The sequence below is a fragment of the Mytilus californianus genome, unplaced genomic scaffold, assembly GCF_021869535.1.
Source record: "Mytilus californianus isolate M0D057914Y unplaced genomic scaffold, xbMytCali1.0.p SCAF_8, whole genome shotgun sequence".
Lineage (NCBI taxonomy): Eukaryota > Metazoa > Mollusca > Bivalvia > Mytilida > Mytilidae > Mytilus > Mytilus californianus.
Genome location: NW_026262734.1, coordinates 13,190,811 through 13,206,828, shown reverse-complemented (window position 1 = coordinate 13,206,828; position 16,018 = coordinate 13,190,811). Strand labels below are relative to the sequence as shown.

Genomic DNA, 16,018 nt, shown 5'->3' with positions numbered 1-16,018 from the left:
CAAACCCACGAAAACTTGGAGGGTCAACAGTTCCTGCTGTTTTAATTACACTCGTATGTCTTTATCCTGGAAAACTCCGTAACTCAATCATTCACGGTGATGAGGTGTCAAACAAAAATAAAGATTAGTTCAAATAAATTACGTTTTACCTAATTTTTCTATTCATAGTTGTACTTTTTTATGTCATTTGGTCTCTGACGGAGACTTGTCTCATTGGAAATCATACTACATCTTCTTATTTTTATATAATAAATGTTTATGTGGTTTTTTTGTGGTCATTTTTTTATTTGTTCAATAACTTTCATTTACATTTCATCAAAACAGTTTATAACAATTGTTATTCTCTATCAAATTCGAATCTTAAGTATTAAGCAATATATATAAATAACAATAGATGACATCAGAAGTGTTATGTTTGCAAAAGATCTTTACAATGAAGTGTCTGAATTGAAAAGAGAAATGTATTTATTCTGCAATCGACCTCTCTACTATACTAATACAGGTGTACAGATAACACGAATCGTTATACGTATACTAGACGGATACAGTCTCCTGGTATCCTGCTTCTGTTGCGAGCGAACGGTTATGTCAAATTAATGTTTACGTTACAGGTCAATTTGGGGTCCTCATCGCGGTCCGCGTTTAAGTCATGTCGATTTCTTTCAAAAACAAATTCAACGATTGGGATGGAAAAAAAATTCATTGCAGGATAAAGACAATAACTGTATAGTGTCTTTAAATATCAGCTGTATGAGTACTCGGCTCGAAACAGGAGTAATAGCTCGCTGGATGTCGCATTACACCTGTTTCCTAGCCTCGTACACATACAGCTGATATTTAAAGACACTATACAGTTATTGTCTATATATTTCCCTATCCCTAGGTTTCATCGCTGTAATGTGTTTTCAACATGAAAGTTAATGACATAGAGCAGTAATATTTATAAATACATTTTTTTACACAACTCAGTGTATGTACTTCACTATAGAACAACATGAAATTCATTTTCTATCACACTTAAATAGCAATAAAACAGTTTTTATAATTCCGATTAGTACCCAAAGTAACGTACAGTAGTTCTCCGTATATTGAACATAGTTTTCTACCTTGTTCTGCATAATGTTTTATTGTATTAAAATATTACCCCTTACAAGGTTATAATACGCCTAAATAACAAAATTGTAAACAACTTCAGCCATTTCAATTTTTTTTTTTCTTATTTTAGACCCATATTTCATTAAGTCATTTTTTTCCAACTTTAAGAAATTCAACTATTTATGTTTTCTTTGACTTAAAAGATAAGCCCTGTTTTTTGTTCTGTATCAAATAGGAGAAATAACTACCCCTTTTACCAAACCAAGGTTGTTACAAAAGTAATCCGGATTCATCGCATTTAATCTAATACATGATATCACATTACTAAACATATATTTTAAAACATAGATTTTTGCGATTTTGTACCATAAAAATGAACAAACAGTAAAATAAAAATTGTTTATGTTTACAAAGTGTTTTTGAAAAACAGAATATAAACTAACAGCATCAAATATACTATATTGAAAGCCACACGGTGCATACGATAAAATATCATTTAAAGTTGTCCATTTAAACAATCTTCTATTCAAAAATGTTGTAAAACGATTACCTAGATTGCTGAAATTCTAGATCGAATACCGCAAAAATTTTATGCATCGTTAACATCACCAGATCTGAATATTGGTACCGAGATTGCATTTGACCATACTGACGAAACAAACCCAGCATTAAAAAAATGCATTATTGTGGCTTTCTAAACCCTGGTATTCAGTGAAAAAAGCATTCAGTTTTGACGATTGCTTTTTCCCTTTAAGCCCATGGATTGACTTTAAGGTCTAATCAGCAGTAAAATCTGCATTTAACTCACAGAAAATGCTATAACATAAAAAAACATATATAATATAGTAAGTGTCAAAATATCAATGAAAACAGAAAGAAAAAAAAATATAAAACAAATAATACCTTACATACGTTATTAATCACTACAAGCCTCTGATTACTAATCAATGGGAAATAAAATTTAACCGTGAACGCTTTTAAAATTTCCTTAAATTCAACCTACATCAAGATCTGAAAAAAAAATTGATACATCTTGTTTGTGGTGCCGTGGGCAGAGAATTGTTGATAATACAAGACGATGATGTAAAGATTTCTTTGGTTTAAATCATATGTCGGATAAAGTTTCTGCATAAAATTGTTGTATTTACAATTTGAACTATTAGAATTTAAAAAAGAAAATAAGAAAAAGGTCAAAGTTGTAATGTTTACACACACGTTAATGAATTACCATGTGACAGCTAATGTGGTAAAATCAATTAATTGTACAAAATTGTCAAACATGTTGGAATGTATGACGTCTGAATATGTATGTGGACATTAATAACGATCTGGTTCTAGTGTGCTGATGTCTCCAATTTCGCAATAAACATCTTCTTCCATTGGAGGTGGAAACATGGAAAATTCTGAATCTATAATAAACGATCCAGTCTGAGCGTCTTGTGTCTGGACTGACGACCGCCTTCGTTTAGCTTTCCGGCGTATCAACTTTGGTTTTGAAATGTCCTTCCTTGGTTTTTGTACCTGTCGACATAATGTTTCTTTAACTTTCACGACCATTGTTACAACACAGACCAGACCAATAAGAGCAGCAGCCATCACGATATAAACCATTACTGTATTAGATTTATCACTGTCTTTTTCTGAATTCATGTTTTTAATCTCATCTGAAACAACACTTATTTTATTCAGCTTCCAACAATCAGTGGGACTATAAAAGAGTTGTTTGTTAACTATATCAATGTTATATGCATTATTCAAAACCTGTATGGATGTCTTTAATATGAAATCAAATACTGAATAAGAAACATAAAAAACTTCTACTTATACGATCTACGTGTATATGTGTGAGTGTTTATCAGCATCAGTACCTTGATTTGTCAATGACAATCTCCTTTGCCCTACCCTCAAAGACAATTCATTATTTAACTAATACCCGTGTGAAAAGATATACATTAGCTCGCAATAAAGTGGCCCCTAGTTCCCAATTTACTTCCCATAGGTATATTATTCTTTGAACAAATAGGATCTCGTATGTATTTTGATATATTTGTTTTGTGAAATTGTAACCTGCATGTGTCTTTGCCACTTTCCATGATTGGACCTTTATATTATTGTCTTTCTGAAAGTAGTGTCTTACCCTGATGATGATCTATGTCATTTTATATAGTCTATAGGGTTGGTTATTGGGTTGGTTATTACATTGCCTATCGAACCATACTTAATTATGTTCTTATTGTTGATTATCAGACATGAGTCGTAACTTTATCAATGTATATTTCGTTTTGTTAATCAAAGATAACTACATTTTTACTGGAGTTCTTGACGTTGTCAAAAGCTATCTTTACGAAGTGTAATAAATAAAGCACACGGACCGAAAACCGTAAGTCAGGAACATAAAAACTCACGACTTCAATTACTAATGGATGCAATCGAACATTACGCAAAACAAAGGTCAAAACGTTAAAAAGAAGACTTAAAAACTTGTTTTCCTTGACGAAAGACAGCGATATCGTAAGTATATATGTTGTGCTTCTTGAATTTGCAGATTTTATATTATCATATCTCTTATACATTTCTAGGAATGTGATTGGTTAAAAGCAACCGCGTGGAGACCGTGTATATTCCATATTGGGTTAGTAGGGTTCGATATTGGGTCAGTAGGCGGGGCTTATTTCAATACACGGTTAGTAGTGGTGTTACTTCCCTTTATAAAAACAACACGGTGTTGAGGAAAAATCTTAAAGATATCAACAGACGAAGAAATTGATGATGAACGATTGAAATAAATTCATAAAACACATTTAAAGCTAACAAGTTGTTATTGTTGGCATTTGTTTTTTTATAGATCAATGGCAGTAGGTTCTTAATACTAACGGTATAGAAGACTTGGTCACTTTGATAGGCCACTATTCTAAATACTACATGTTAAGATAGTCGGTAAGATAAATTCGTTACATAGTGTGCTAGTGACCTAATACGATATATATGGGGTCAGTAAATTCCTTATGGGGATTCGAGCTTTGCTGACCCCATATATATCGTATTAGGTCACTAGCACACTATGTTACTAATATTGTCTTCCCCTGTAATAGTCTTGTGATAGAGACAATACAAACACTGAAAATCTTTAGACACCTGATTGCACCCCCGGTTTTAACTTGCTGATCGTTCGTTTATCAACATTTGTTAACTATTTATAATCATAAACACTTTAATATAAAAACAAAGGATATTGGGTATCCGTCCATGAAACAAAATCGGTACATCTACAAAAAATACACAAAAAGTAAAGGAACAGCACTTGTATTGCAGTTCTTGATCTCAAATTCACAGTGAGTCCTTCAACACGCAGCAAAAATAAATCTCACCTCACTGTAAGTTTAAGACGGCCCCTATCACCGGTTTGCCTGTTACAACTCCTGTTTCACTCTTAATAGCATTATTTACATTTTCCAATGTTTTAAGTTTTACTCCTAAAATCATTTACCACAGCTTAAACTTTAATATATCAAAATACCTTTAAGTGAAATGCAATTTCCTGTTATAATTTCACACTGTGAACCATCTGGACAGTCACAAATCCCACTACAGTTCTTTCCAAATGTTCCCAGTGTACATTCTGCAAAAAATCGTGACGCGCTAATTTATTTCAAATTGACTTTTAGTTTAGTGATTATAAGGGCATATTAACGAACTATAATTATATAATGAATACCAAATTAATTTTTGCTGTTATCTATATATATTAATCTGTCGATAAATCTTTACATGTATCCAATATAAAATTTAAAAGATGTAGCGCTATTTTTAATGAGACAACTATCTGACAGAGACCAAATGACGTAGATGTAAGCAACAAAAAGTCAACGTACGGCCTTCAACAACGAGAAAAATATAAACCGTTTGGTTGGCTATAAAAGGCTCCGACTTGACAAAAAACCATTTTAAACCACAAAACCAAAGGCCTAATGTATGTACAAAACAACGAACGAAGCACAAATATAATATACAACAACCAACAACAACCACTGAATTAAAAGCTGCACACTTAAGGTCAGGCACAAAAACATGTGTCGGGGTTATATATGTAGGACTCTAAAGTGCGATGGTACTCTAAAGTGCGATGGCCACGCTAAAGTGCGATGGTCTACGCTAAAGTACGATGTTGTCTCACGCTAAAGTGCGATGATTGCTAGTTTGCTAAAGTACGATGGTATAGCACGCTAAAATGCGATGGACAAAAAGAGTAAGGTTAGAGGGCTTAAAACGTTAAAGCACATGGATGTTAAAAAATAGTCTGTTTGCAAAGATAGTATGCTAAGGTATAACATATGTGATAGGCTTTATAATTTACCGGTAGGCTTAAGCGATTGTTTCTAAATTTAGAAGACAGACCACGTAATAATTGCTAAAAAGGTAATTTAGGTGTCACCAGATACTACTAGTATATTTCCTGTAAATAATTTTTTTTACAATTCGGTCGTATTTAATATTTGGATAATTGGTGTAGCTTGCCGTTCACACAGTCTATCACTAATGTGAACACCTCCCTTACATTCGTCATGGTAAATTACAAATACAAAATTCATTCATTGTCGGAATATGTAACATTTATTTGTTTAAGGTTTAATTTAAATGAGAGAGAAAGGCGATGTTCTCCGAGCTTTCTCCTTTTTCGTAGCTAGTACAAATACATGTTATATTTTCCTGCAATGTACAAACTAATGTTTTAGCCGACAACTTATAATTTACGCATGAAAACATATACCTTTAATTTTACCGACGTTACTTTTCAATAAAATCGACAATATTTTAACTGGGACCGCAAAGTAAACTGCAAGTTACATAAACAATGATTTAAATGTATCCGTTCGCTTCCAATAGAAGTAGGATACAGGATACCTATGCGTATACTCTTTTGTATCTATATAGTATAATGATCGACTGCAGGATACAAGTCCTTCTTCCAGCACTGAAAAAAAAAAACACATTTGCTTCAGCCGACAAAGCACGGTTAGATTTAAATTAATTAAGTCATGGACATTTGGTTTAAAAGATATTAATCAAATATTCTTAATTTATCATCTGGCATGTAAATTTTTGGTTTTGTATAAACGACTGATAACGTCATAATCCAACTACGTTTCTTACGTCTATACTTTCGCGGACCATCGGACTTTAGCGTATGGAGGCATCGCACTTTAGCGCAGACCATCGCACTTTAGCGTGACCATCGCACTTTAGCGTCCCCATCGCACTTTAGAGTCCTACATATATGTTTGCAAGCACTCAGCCCTCTCCTTATTAGGGACAGTGGTTAAACAGTTCTACATATGAATACGCTATTATAAACAAAAACAGTTGATAAGGGCTTACTTAAATCATCAGATCGACAAAAAGCACAAAAAAGAGCAAAATATAAAACATAACCGATCTTAGAGTACTCGCAGATAATAAAGGCTAGTCCCAAACCAACAAATAAAGTATCCCAGACTAAAATTAATTTCAAAGGTTGCTCAGCGAGCCAGTCAACATGATCTGCAATGAATAAAACAATCAAAGAACATGGAAACACACAAAATGATTATTTACCCTTGGTGCAAAGGGGCCCAAACCATCCTGCAGAACATAAACATCCTCCTGTTACAGGATCACACTCAGCATTATGTGCACAGAAACATTCTTCACTGCAGGTCACACCGTATTTTCCAGATGGACATGCTTTAATGGAAATAAAACAAATGTTAGTCGATACTATGCTGTACACAAGCAAAGAAAATACCAGATAAAATAGCGAGTTTCCATATCACTTAGATAGAACAATTAGCTAAGGCAACAACTTTATAAAAAAAAACTGTAATAGACATTTTGTAAGAATTTGAGGTGCTGATAATGTGCAATGAATTTCGATTAGGTAGATAAAAATGTTGTCTCAGCAAAGTATATGACAAGTTCTGAGATTCTAAGACGAAATCTATGTTTTTTGGTATCAATAATCCGTGTACTCACAAAATACAAAACAGAGATTTTTTTCATCTAACGAAGTAAACATAAATTTTCATGAATGAACGTTACTTACGACCTAAACTAATCATCACAGTGTGTAATTCAAATATATAACATTTACCAATGATTCATTTTATGCTGATTTTACTATTTCAATATATTGACTAAATTTGATATAGAGATCATGGAACGGAAATCCGCTAATACGTACGGAGTACAGGAAATATCTTACGAAATATCTAATAAATAAGGATGCTTAAGCAAAATTCAGTTCTATAGAACGAATTCATTTACAAATATGTAACTAGCAGTTTCGATATACATTCCACATCTGTTTCCAGAAACATTAAGATGGTTGTACAAGTATACTATATTGATAACTACTGCTATGCATAGTCAGGGAAATGTAAATCATGAATGACAATTATTTAATTACCATTTGAGCAGTTGAATCCGGTATACCCTGTATCACAAACACATCCATGAACTGGGTCACATTTCTTATTATCTGTACAGTTACATAGTTTTTTGCACTGCACCCCATGATAATTAGACAGACATGGCTGCAAGCAATTTTTTCCAAATTTTCCTGCTGGACATGCTGAAAAGTAGATTATCAACAGTACAAACGATGTTACATACAAATGGAAAGGGAAATTCCTTTAATACAACAAGCACACATACACACTAAGACAATAACAAGCAAAATAAAATTTAATGAACACGAAAAAAACACATCACTTTCTATGATATATATTTTAAGTGAATGATTATCACCAGGAATTCTAAAAGAAGATTGTTTTGCATTTAGATAGTCCTTCCTTAAGACAAGAGAAGTTGTCAGACGTTTTTTTAATAAAAAAAAACATTAACTACTGTATTTGATCAACTAAACATAAAAGATTCAAAAACTTATTTACCAACATGATTATGCTACAAGACAAACATACCTTGACATTTTCCATTCTTGTAAATATAATCGGGACAACACTCTAGTATGAGCTTTGTTTGGGTTCCAGTATTGCTGCTAAAAAATCAAAAACAATATATCATTATGAGAAAATTGTAACAAAACAAATTTAATTCTATACTTGACGTCTAATCTTCGAATTGTGGAGGCAATTAACTATCTGGATTTTTTTTTCGCCAACTAGACTTACTGTTAGGAAAGCCTGTTTAATTGCTTGTGAATAAATTTTTTTTTGCCTGACCCAGTAGATCAAATCCATTGCAAACATTGCAGGAAAATGTACCCGTTATCAAAAGCATATATGTATAGTATTTCACGATCTGTTCAAGTGACGAAGTTAATCAAAGACTCAAATGGGGCCTCCGGTAACATTGTACTAAATTGATTTAAAAAAAAGTATTTATACCTTATAAAACAGAATAAAATTAAAATGAATGAAACGGAAATTACAGCCTCTGTCATTCAACTTTTACAAATAACCAAAAATCATTCTCTGGAATGGACATCAGTGATGTTACTACAAGAAATTTCATAGGATACCAAAATGTTTCTGCTGACGAGATATTTAAGTGAAAAAGATTTTCTTATTTCAAACTGATCGACAAACGGATGTTCATCAATCCCGATTAGGAGAACATAAAAATATGAAAAATAATAATCTCACTAAATAGACCCACAAGAACCTACAGTTTATGACCACAGTAAGATAATAACATGAACAAACAGTTGTAAGTCAAAAACAAACAAAGAGTCGAAATATAAACCTTATTCGTAAAGGGTAATTATATTACGGCTGTAGGGCAAAACAACTGATGTACCGTGTAAATATTCCCACAAAAAGCAATCTACACATAAATAACAGTATAAATAGTTGATTTCAAAGCAGAAAAAACGAAAGAAAATATATGGAATTCGTTCCTGTCAAAAACGCACAAGATAAGTTTATATCGAACAAAACGGAAATAGATAGCGTGAAATACACTTTAAAGTCAATGAAATTTACTATTGTATGGTAAAATTCTAAAAAAAAAAAGCAATACCTCGCCAGGAATTTGTTATTGTTCTATGAAAATTTAATGTGAACATTGTAAGTTATATAGGTTAACCTCAGTATCAAACACATCTATATCATATATATCATGTATATTGTTAGATTATATTACTCGTTAGTTTAGCCATATCAGGTTTTTGGAAGGATCCGTGATGCTCAGTTTTACCTTTTGTATAAAGTGATTTGTAGACTGTTGTTTGTTTTATCGTCATTTGTAGGTTTAGCCATGATTTTGTCGACCACTTTTTGACTTATAAGTGAAAAATCTCACTTTGGTATCTGCCTGATTTGTATAGTTTGTAATTTGTTAGTATTACTCCTCGTCTGTGTCATACAATGTGTAGATGTAGCGTTTTCGATAACTAGTAAAATATTCGATAAAGCTGAATCTTTGGGCCATCTATAAAGAACACTGAGGTGCATGCTTTTGCAAAGTGGCGAATGTATGTCTGTGTCTTTGAGAACATACATTAAAGCATTGGGTTTGTCTCATTGTTGGAGGCCGTACGGTTGCCTATGATAGCGTACATCCACTTCATTTAATATTGGGTTGATAGTTGTCTCATTGTCAATCATACCACATCTCCTTGTTTTTATATCAAAGCGCTTATCCTCTGTTTTGAGTTTTGTTACACGTAAGTGTCTGTTTGGATTTTGTGTCTTAACCTACTGCACATTATAACCTCTTCCAAATAAAATATTATACAAAACAATAATAACATCTGAATACAATTAGATGTTAAAATAACAGATTTTCAAAACACAAATTGAAATCATTCGTTGTTTTACTATCTTTGCTTTGGTGAAGATAATGTTGGATTGACAGTCTTCGAATGTATTGTGAAAGTAGAGAATATACACTTGTTTTTTTTTTTCTTTTGACATGAACTGAATTATTGTTCTAATTTTTAAAATTTTAATTCATTATTATCATTAGTACAAAATTATGGAAACAACATTGACTCCCTATTGGAAAGTTCACCTTAAACAAGCTTGGTTGTTCTTATTGGTATTTTTAGATATCTAATTTGGCATTTATTTTAACATCTCAAAAATTTGCTTTCTATAGTACCTACGACTTTTTGTACGAATCATCTTATGAGAAAAAAATGTCAGTCATTAACATTTCAGTGCAAGTTCCGATAATTTTGATTGTAAGGTTTTTTTGTGAAAACAGTTTCTGATGATGATTATTTAAGACATACGTTTCATTCGCACTGAAATCAGTATATCAACCAGTTTCGATAACAGGATCCGCGATGCATTATTACTTTTTAGCAGAGGCGATATATTTGATTGTGACTAATAATGCATTTAAATAGAACCTCTTTGATTCCAATTGCTTAACATTCCTTATGGTACCTACTTGACTGTTCTTGGACACACATTTGGATCTGTTCTCTTCATTGTTATACACATGATCGTCTCAACATAAGCATAAGTAAGAAGCACAACGAGTTTAGTTGTAGACCTGAAACATTTCTCCATTGTTGTTATTTTACATATGCTTATTCTACTATCCGTCCCATAGAACTACTCGCATATTTGTACGGATCAATGACGATATATATGACGAATTAAATCAATTATTATTTCCTCATTGTATTATTGCATTGTTAAAAAATACAAACAATCATGTTGTCTTCCGTTGTATTTTATTTTCCTCATTTTGTTTTTAATATACGTTTTGCTTAATTTCATAAACACAGGTTTTTTTTTCAGAACTACGAAAGGGATTATTTATGAAAACAATCACTGAGTTACTATTTTTGTTAATTTAAATAGAATGCAATATTTTTAAAGGAAAATATAAATATCTTAATTTTCCTTTTCTTTTTAAAGGAACAGCTACCAATTTGATAGCAGACAAAACAGACAAAAACAGATTCCTATTTCAGAGGAGGTGTGATAGTATGCACATATGAGCCGTATTGCAGAACATCTTTTTTCGATTATATTTCAGCATATTTTGACCAAAGTACCAAATGACAAACAACCGTATACGGAACACAACATAATAAGCTAAAGACTGAGATACACGAACCCCCCCCCCAAAAAAAAAAAAAACCGGGGATGATCGCAGATGCTCCGAAAGGGTAAGCAGATTATGCTTCACATGTGGCGACGGTCGTGTTGCTCATATAAGTTCACACCCCAGTATTCCTTGTCACTTAATTGATTGAACTCCGCAGAAGCGATTCACCTATGTTGCATTTAACATATTGCTGACAAATATAATTATTTCTATTTTAGTTAATTTATTCTTATAAAAACAATTCTTATAAAAAAAAAATTCTTATAAAATGGCTGTTTTAATATAATCATCAGATAAATATGTCGACGACTATTATTTATAAAATCACATCAAAAGCAATATTGGTAGCCGGCAACATATATCAATATGTCTTATATCAAATTATCATTCGTATAAGTATTACCAGTGACAGTAGTGATTGTGCTAGAGGTAGAATAAGTTGAGGATGAGATACTGTAGTAGCGGTATTGTTAACATGAAATTATCCAGTCATGATACATATCTAATGACACACTCCACAACAGGACTTTAGTTTATTTCAAAAATGCAAAATTACAAAAATACCAAACTCCAAGGAAAATTCAAAACCGAAAGTCCCTCATAAAATAGTAAAATCGAAAGCTCAAACACATCAAACGAATGGAAAACAACCGTCACACTCCCTACACGATACAGGCTTTTCCCCGTGTAGAAAATGATGGATTAAACCTGGGTTTAAAGGTATCTAAACCTCTCACTCGTATGACAGTCATACAGAATTCCATTATATTGACACCAATGTATGAACAAAACAAACAGACATTATAGATGAAAATGTCAAAAATCGGGGTACACCAGTCAACATTTTGTTATAATTTTAATCACTATAAAAACAAATAAATATTTCACAAAGAAAAACATAATTGCATAAAAATACTCTATAGACAAATTACATACGCAAAAATTAAAGAGAAGAATACAGAAATGGCCATAGCACAATAACACAATGACAGGATGTATAAATAACTAGCCACGCCAAAAGTATATTCCCAAAGATAGACTAAACAGTAAAGGTTAATTACAAATTATATGATGATACCATTTTTTGTGTACTCGTTATATCAGTACTCGTCGACACTGTCGTATAGTGTGATGATACATTCATGGTAAAGTATAAACAAACATAATTACAATATCAATATAATGCTTTTCCTATTTCCTTTTATGTAATGTAAAATGATCAAAGTCCATGTGACGATTCATGTGAACTTATGTTGTTTTTCCATGACAAATGTGTGAATGTTTTAGTTATTCGTGTGCATGTTAATTATGTTATATGAGTCTAGTTTAACAATAAACCCTTAGCTGGACTATGTACAAATGTCGTTCATAGCACCATTTGATCGATTTTGAGACATCAGTTCAAATACGTCGCAAACAATATATATTAGATTATAAAACATTTATGGAACTGCCGTTCTGTTGTAATAGTAGATCATAACAATTAGGTGGCAGATTGAATAATAAATGAACAGGTTCTCTGAATACATAAAAGAGATTTTATGCCCAAAATCCAAAATCACACTAAACGCTGGGTTTATTGATGTTACAATAATACAATACAAAATACACCAAAAAGACGTTAAGAGTAACATTCATTTGAATAAAAGGAAGTTTCGATTTTTAGTATATATTTATTTTGTTGTCCATGAACTCATACGAACCTAGCGTATGCAAAATCCTTAAAATTATGAATATTGGCATATTTCATATTTTATTGCTGCATACAAACCTGGTGTAAGTATAAAAATCAATGCTTCGTATACTGGTTAGAAAATATATGATACTAAAGGAAATAAATTAATTTGGGTTTTTCAGATTAAATCATATCTCAAACTTAAATTGATATAGATGAGATTAAATGAAAGGGTTCCCCGCTTATTATCTTTAGTATCGTGTTATTTTGTGCACTTAAATGATTCGATACTGCAAGACAATGAGAGAAACATAAGGCTGGTAACCGATGATTTTTACCACCATAATATTACTTTTAACGTTTTTATTGCTACTAAACAATTTCTGGTCATAATTTGATTAGCTAACTTCGACTATGTCTATACTTTCAATCTGAAGTAAACACTGCCACATTAAATTCATGGTTCGCCTTACATCCAGCCAATATTAAAGTAAATATTCGTACATATGGCAAAATGCAGTTCTTAAATATAAACAAAAATAGTAAGTTCTTGGAGAGATTGATTTGGAAATATGACAAAATGTAAGAATGACCATTTTCTACATAAGGAAATGCCTTTACCAAGACAGGAATATGACAGTTGTTTTCCATTCGTTTGATGTGTTTGAGATTTCGATTTTGCCATTTGTTAAAGGACTTTCCGTTTTGAATTTTCCTTGAAGTTTTTTTGTTATTTTACTTTTTATTGCCTTTCCCATTTACTAAAACATCCAATTTTAATATAATATGCAAATCTAGAAAACTACACACACAAAACGTAACATAATGTTATATAACAGGTGTTTTTTAACATCTTTCCAAAATTCTTCACACAATTCTTTCTAAAAGTGGAAATAACATTTAACATTATTGGGATGAGGATAACTCAACAAACGATGTCAGTCTGATTAAGATTCTGTTAAATTTGAAATATATATATTCCAAATTCGTCAATTTTACAACGATAGCTATACTAAAATTTTATTTACAATCTACACTATGAGTTATCATGTTCAACTGGAAAATTGACTATACTCTATTACCAATCAGTGCCTTTTGAACAAATAAAGGAATTGCAGTAACACATTTCATTTCTTGTTTTAAGTCTCAACAACTATAACTGTCTGAAGAACCATAAGCTGTTCGTCGATGTTGTAAAAAAAATTTGTTTGAATATGTCATGTCACTGAAAAAAGTTTATTTCAGTGAGTGTTTGTATCTCATTTATCCGAGTAAAATTCAGATTAAAGATACTGATAAAACAAGAAGGCCTGCATCATAAAGTAAAATATGTTATAAATCATGTCAGTCCCAATGCACCGACGACTGAGCTGATGGTACCGTCGGGTACTAACAGTCCATCAGTAGCGGTATCAAGCCAGTGCTAGAAAAATGAAAATAACTCTTTATAAATTAGTTTCGTACAAAGCGCTTCTCTGAATTTACGGTCATCAGGAACGCACATATTCCAAAAATGAAAACATACGATGTTAAATTACAAGAGACATATTATCAGTGTCTGTCATCATAAGATACTAGAAACGTCGTGTGAATTTAACGTTTACCGATTGTGTCTATTCGGCATTTCAGCAGAGCCTTGATTTGCATTGTAGGTATACAAGCCGTGCGGGACAATCATTTACTCTGTATGTAATGCAATAAACGGAAGATATAAATGTCATGTATTCGGTTACGAAGAACATTTTTTGTGAAGAACCACAATTCCAAAAAAAAAATACACAGAAAACGATGCATAAAAAAATGCTGGCTTTTTGACCGACAACATATTTGTTAAGATTGATTGATTTTTGTTTACACAGACAGTTAGTATTCCAATTAGTCATAACTATGCATCCCTACTGGTCGATTTGATTTTGGACTTAAAGTTTTGTTAAGCAGAGTTCATACAAAACCTTCTCAAAGACAAAAAGAAAAAGCATCTTGGCAAATTCTTTAAATTACTTTCAAATATATTGATACTGTCCTTTCAACCAATAACCCACATTACATTAAGAGCTTGCATCTTGTTTATCCCAGTGACCTTGAGATTTAGGATACTAAAAGATAGTCTGCTTCATACTTGGACCTTTTCATCGATATTGTACCAAATTGACGACTCAACCACTTATCTATCACAAACGTAATGGTTTCAACTTTCCAATTGTCATTTTTTTTATTTCTCGGCAGCAACATGCTTTCTGGTCTATCGTTTATCGTACACATATTTCAATTAATAAGTTATGACGACAATTACTGAAATCGAAACTAAAGCAGTTTTACGGTCAACATCACAAATTGGTTGACCGATAAGATGTTTCTGTTTCTCAACTCACTTTCAATTTGTGTTTTGCGGTCTTAGATAATTGGATATCAGAATTGTCATCTGATCTGTAAATTTACCGACTGTGTTACCTTTCCCGATTGTGACATGATGACTGAGTGTGGTTTGGCATTGCAGGTGATGTAATTACATAATAGTACGCTTACCGTGTCGACAAATCTAGTTTCGCTACTTTCATGCAATTCTTTAAATATGTGTTATCTCGATTTGTTTCTTGTTTGTGGATTGATGAGATCTGAACATTTGTAAACTTCTGTGCATATGATATACTCTGTCGTCGCCGTTCATACGGTTTAATTTTGGTTTGTATTTTAGGAATATATAGTTCAGTTTGGAACAGGAAAAAATCTATTTATGTTCACTGATGACAATGCTTTTATATAGACAGTTTTTTTTTTGTAATTGTTATACTTTCAGGTAATTTTAAAACTTCAAAATTATTGTCGTCTACACAATATCACTTTATATCACTTTTATTCTTTATAGAAGATATATCGAAAGTATCCTATGTATGTTTTACATAAATATGAGATCTGGGTAATTCCTTTTGAGACTCACGAACTACCTTTAAAAATCAAACAATTGATTAAATGATGCATTGAACAATGGGACTTATTTCTTCCGATTTTTTCTTTTTCAAAAACCAATGTTCAATAAAAACTCTTGCAAGATACTGACATTTACTCTAAAATTTATCAATTTGATTGTGTGGGTCTCCTCAACATAGATATATACAGATTAACAATTAGCAAATATTTTTTTTTACAAACAAGTTTAAGATAAGACAAGACAATATGTTAAGGACA

At 31.9% G+C, this 16,018-nt stretch overlaps 1 protein-coding gene across 1 annotated transcript; it reads right to left on the bottom strand.

The window, feature by feature from the left end:
- Nucleotides 1-277: 277 nt before the first annotated feature.
- On the bottom strand, nt 278-10,660 carry LOC127711225 (multiple epidermal growth factor-like domains protein 10). Its single transcript, XM_052217217.1, has 6 exons — nt 10,489-10,660; nt 8,052-8,128; nt 7,538-7,702; nt 6,688-6,816; nt 4,613-4,714; nt 278-2,759 (listed from the first exon to the last, which is right to left on the bottom strand). Exons 1-6 carry the CDS (start codon nt 10,608-10,610, stop codon nt 2,413-2,415), a joined length of 942 nt encoding a protein of 313 aa, XP_052073177.1. The 5' UTR covers nt 10,611-10,660; the 3' UTR covers nt 278-2,412.
- Between the last annotated feature and the right edge of the window lie 5,358 nt (nt 10,661-16,018).